The sequence below is a fragment of the Lathyrus oleraceus genome, chromosome 1 (genome assembly GCF_024323335.1).
Source record: "Lathyrus oleraceus cultivar Zhongwan6 chromosome 1, CAAS_Psat_ZW6_1.0, whole genome shotgun sequence".
Classification (NCBI taxonomy): domain Eukaryota; kingdom Viridiplantae; phylum Streptophyta; class Magnoliopsida; order Fabales; family Fabaceae; genus Lathyrus; species Lathyrus oleraceus.
In genome coordinates, this window is record NC_066579.1 from 116,597,038 (window position 1) to 116,602,231 (window position 5,194).

Sequence of the window (5,194 nt, forward strand, 5' to 3'; positions counted from 1 at the left end):
ATATTAATTTGTTTCTTGGCTTCACATTCATATAGATTTCTTTTGGCTAATTCATATCTTGTATATTATATATGATTTTCTCTTTTTCTTCCTTTCTATCTAATCCATAATTTTCTAGTCTTAAGTGTTATTGCTTGGAGATGAGGTCATTAAATGTGTGATTAGTTTTAGTTAAAAGTGAATTTAATATAAAATAATTTATAATAAATATATTTACATTAAAATAAGTTGAATAATAAAAGTCATGTTTAATGTTGTTATCTAGAAATGAATCATAATGGTGTTTTTGACTCTTCTATGTGCCTTGCAAGTTGGTGTTTAACACATTAATCCAACATGTTTGTAGATAACTCTTAAATCTTTAGTTAATGATCTTTAAATGTTTATATTATGCTCTAAAACATAAAATTAGAGACTTAATCTATCGAAAACTATATTGTCATTTTAGTCATTAAATATACGAAACAATAACATTATGGTGTCTGAATTTATCAAAATTATCATAATATATATCTCAAAATTATCATAATTATTTTTAGTCTCTTTAAATACTTAGCACTTAATTTAGAGACTAGAGTGAAAAGGCTCAAAATAAAGAAGCTTAAATCAAGTTATTTCCATATATATTATTTTCACCTCATACATATAGCTAAAGAAGGAGTAGGAAACTATTAATATTGACTTCAACATAAACACAAAATAAAGAAATCAAACCAAATAGATAAAAATTTGGCCTTATAATCTTCAAATTATAACCAAGAAGAACCATAGAACTTAGATGGAATTGTTTGAAGAATCATCTCTAAGATAAGTATCTTCCAAAGGACTAAAAGAAGGAATCAAAGGACTATGAATCTGCATGTCTCTTATCATTTGTCTAAGTTCCAAAGCTTCTTCTTTCAGCTGAGAATTCTCTTGAACAACTTGATCATGATTCTCCGAAACATGGTTAAGTTTCTCTATAAGTTGATGATTTTCATTCCTCAACCAAAGAACTTGTGACCAAAGTTCATCAAGGTGTTTCTGCTTCCTCATACGCGATCGACGAGCCGATTCTCGGTTCGATATCATCCTTCGGTGTTTCCTCTCGTTGATGAGGCTTAGGTTTTGTTCATCAGCTTCATCAGAAGTTGAGTTGCTACTTATGCATGAGGATTGAGGACTATAATTGAAGTCATGATGAAATTGAGGGGTGTTTTGGTAATTGAATAATTGGTTTGAGAGTTTTTGGAGATGGAATGTTGGATTAATGTTGTTGTAGGTTTGAAGATAGGGTGATGTGTTTGATGGGAGCATGTAGTTGAGTCCTGTTGTTGTTACTTCTCTTGTTTGCATGTTTTTTTAAGGAATTTTTTTGAGGAAATTAAGGTTTGAGGAATGAGAGTGATGAAAGGTTGAAATGGTTTTTGAAGAGTGAGGGGAAGAGAGTAGGTATTATATAGGGAGAAGATAATGATGAAGTGGACCTACTTGGATAATAGTTGAGTTCACAATGTTGATGTTTTTGTTAAAAAGTTTTTTGGTATGTTTTATTGAATGTCATGTACATCATGTGTATATATATGGTTTGTTCTAGAAAAAATGTCCTTGTAATTAGAATTAAAAGTAAGTCAAATTTCATAAAAATTGTCTCGGCGAGTAAAACAGGTATGTTTTTTCTGTAATCTGGATTCTATAATATGTCTATTCTGGTCGATTTTATTTTTTTATTGACACGAACATTAATATAAATTTTTATAATTTTAAATTTTAAAAGTGAATTGTCTGCATCCTAATTTTTTTCGGAATGAATCAATTTTAGATCTATATCTATTTCATCTTTCCATTTTTAGGGATTTTTTAGGGAGGATCTAAACAGAATAGACATGTTCTCCTAAAATTTTGTATGCATTTATATGTTTAATAACATATAGATGGATGTTTATGTATATGGATGATGCATACAAGTGGCCCAAAGGGTGAATGCGATTTAAGTTTGTGGATATAATCATTTTGAAGAAAATTATATGCTTACGTAATATAGAGACAAATGAGTTTCACATCATGGGGAGTATAATAACTATAATGGAAGACTGTTATGTTTAAAGCAAGCACAATACAATGTTTGGAATTTAAAGTCATTTTTTATTATAATAATGTGTTAGTGTACTTCCAAGATCATTATATGTTGGATGTGGATAGTATTCACTCTTAAATGACATAAGATTTTGGTGGAATATTGTGGAAAAACAATTGTTAGGTTGGCTTAGACTTCATTGGACTAATTAAATAATGTTTTATATGGTAATCATCATCATAATTGTGGTTGTAAGTTCATGTTTTAGAGGCTTCTATTATCATATATAGTAATTGTAGTTAACTAAGGTTGCATCATCATTAATTATTTACCCAATTGTAATATTTTATTGTCTTAAAATTTGTATTAATTATTTACCCAATTGTAATATTTTATTGTCTTAAAATTTGTATGATAAAAGTGTCTTTTAATTTAAACATTTTTTTTCAATTAATTTTACAGTTGTGCATATATGATATTCCTATTCAAATTATCGAGTACAATGTTTTTGTTGATTAATTATTTAATTTAATTTTGTTATAAAATTATACAGTTTGTCGAATTTTGACTTTGAATTTGCCGTAAACTATTCTTCTTTTGTGATAGGGTTCTGTAATGCAGGTATAATGTTTTTGTTTTAAAAATCTACAAAATATGATTATATATTCTGTGATATGGTTCTGTAATTCAGATACAAATGAAAATAAATAAAAAAATTATCCGTTGATTTTTGAATAAAACCGATGTAATAATATAGGGCTATTATCTCGATTTTTAAACAAAATCGAGATTTTATGTTGGACGCGTCATCCAACTTTATAAATAATAAAAATACATGTGACGGGATTCGAACTCATGATCAAATACTTTATCCCTTGATTTTTCATGAACCGAGTATTGAACAACTCATAAATTTTGAATTTTAAGAAAATATTTTCTCTTTATTTTATATATTTGATGGAGAAAATTATCACTCTCACAATTTCAAATATTAAATTACTACTCATTTACTCTTGTCAAATTGGTAACAACTAAGAGACAAATAAAGAAAGTTTAAGAATATTGATGACTCAAAGACCATTTCTTTTGGAACCTCAGAAACAAAATTTCTATATGTGGGTTAAAAAGAAGCCAGATCATTGACCCATCAGCATTCACTTATTTAATTTAAAAAAAGGGTTAGGTATTTGATACTTATCAAATTCTACTAAGTCATGGAAATGACGATTTCAATAGTGTAATTAATCACTAACAACACTGCTAGAAGATTCAGTTTCACCTGCCAATTGTATGCTAGCTGAAATGTTAGAATGCATCATGGCGTTGTGTTTATTTTAGCTTCTCAAAGTGTTTTGTGAGCTTTGAATTTTAATCTTTAAGGGCATATTCTCATGGTTATTCCATATCATATTGCTTTTAACTTGAAGAAAATGGTATGATGATGGTGAATAGTAAAAGGTTTGAATAGGTGATTATTGATATATTGTTAAAATATTTGGTTATGTGTGGCTTCTCGGTTGAGTATAGTTGAGGACTCCATTAATTTTGAACAACCAACTTTAAACAACATTGTTGATTGGGTTGGAGTTACTGTTTCCATATAGGCTGATTAAATTCTCTCAATTTTTAGGGGTCGTATGATTCGTTGGCAATTATCTTCGGAGACAAATGTCCACATTTATGATTTGTATGATTCACACATTCTTTTATAGGTGAGATTAAGAGTAACTTATATATAATATTCACATTTATTAATTTAACAAGACGTCTTTTGTAGAGAACAAAATCATAAATATATTCTACAAATATTGTTAAGAATATTTGTATATAAAATAGTCTCTCTAATATATAATTAGTTGTAATTTCTCTTTATATAATACGGTTTACGTAGTGTCTTTTAAATACATATTTTATTCAAATATCTCTCACTCTCTTATACTTCAATAAATATTAAACAAGATAATATTATATAGATCCAGTGCAATGGACTTGAAGTCGGAACATTGACATCAACTATGAGAAATATACTCTAAGGTTCGAATTATATTCTCATTTTAACAATGAACTCCAGAAATGTTCTCTATGATATATATCGGACCCAAGTATAAAATGATCGTATAAGATGGGAAAATTAGAAAGAAAAAGATTAAGCAATCAATGGTGTTTAAAGTAATATTGACTAGCTTATGTTAACGAGGGTAGTCTTTTTGTGGTTTGTCAAATAATTTTTTTGTGAAACAAGGTTAGATTCTACAACTTTATAGTGAAAACTCTAGATTTGTGACTAATCAAGTTTATTTACATGATTAAAGCCAATATTTTCAAGGTCAAAGTCCATATTTATTCTTGAATGTCAATGCCAAATTGTTTGAACTAAATCAAAGTTCTTTGAATTCTTGGAAATTATTGATTAATTCAAGTTTTCATATAGACCTAGTCGGTGAGAATGTGAACTTTCCATGATTTACATATATTAAGAGTGTCTTTTCATTTCATACGGTTGATTATGCTTGAACCTAAATTTTTAATTACTTTGTATGATCCATGGATATGATAAAGGTTATTTTTCTCTTTTGAGAGTGCCTATTTAGCCAACTAAATCTACATATAATTGAATGATCATTTTAACCCCCATTAAACCAAATACTTTAATTTTTTGTTTCTTTTTGATAAAAAAAATTCATAAAAGAAAAACAATTGCTTGTCCTTTTCTCTTAATTTAATAGAACAATTATGCATGATAAGTTTTAAGAAAGTTGAAAAAAAAATTGGTAAATACACTAATAAAAAACAAAAAGTGGTTTTTTCTTTTACGGTGATGAAAAAAAGAAAAGAAAAATTATCTTAATAATCAAAGTGAGAAAGAAGACAAAAATAAAAGTGTTCTATATTGAAATAAGAAATAGTTGAAATAAGTGGTGAGGAATCCTGAACCAATGGTGTTGATCTCCGGTGCGTCGACGTGGGATGAACTTGCATGGTTAACACTTTAATGTCCGAGTCAGTTCAATATTCAAGATCATTGTAGTGAAATATGGATATCAGAAAAGTGTCATTTGCTTTCTGTGTGAACTAACTTTCTACCATGGATCAAGTGGAATGGATTTCAGATAAATTGGACCTTAGTTGTTTGGGCAT

General features: G+C 28.1%; 1 protein-coding gene across 1 annotated transcript; it reads right to left on the bottom strand.

Moving 5' to 3' along the window:
• Window positions 1-592: 592 nt before the first annotated feature.
• LOC127120724 (basic leucine zipper 43) lies at window positions 593-1,420 on the bottom strand. The gene has a single exon (XM_051051255.1). The coding sequence runs from the start codon at window positions 1,333-1,335 to the stop codon at window positions 775-777; it is 561 nt and encodes a 186-aa protein (XP_050907212.1). The 5' UTR covers window positions 1,336-1,420; the 3' UTR covers window positions 593-774.
• Window positions 1,421-5,194: the final 3,774 nt, after the last annotated feature.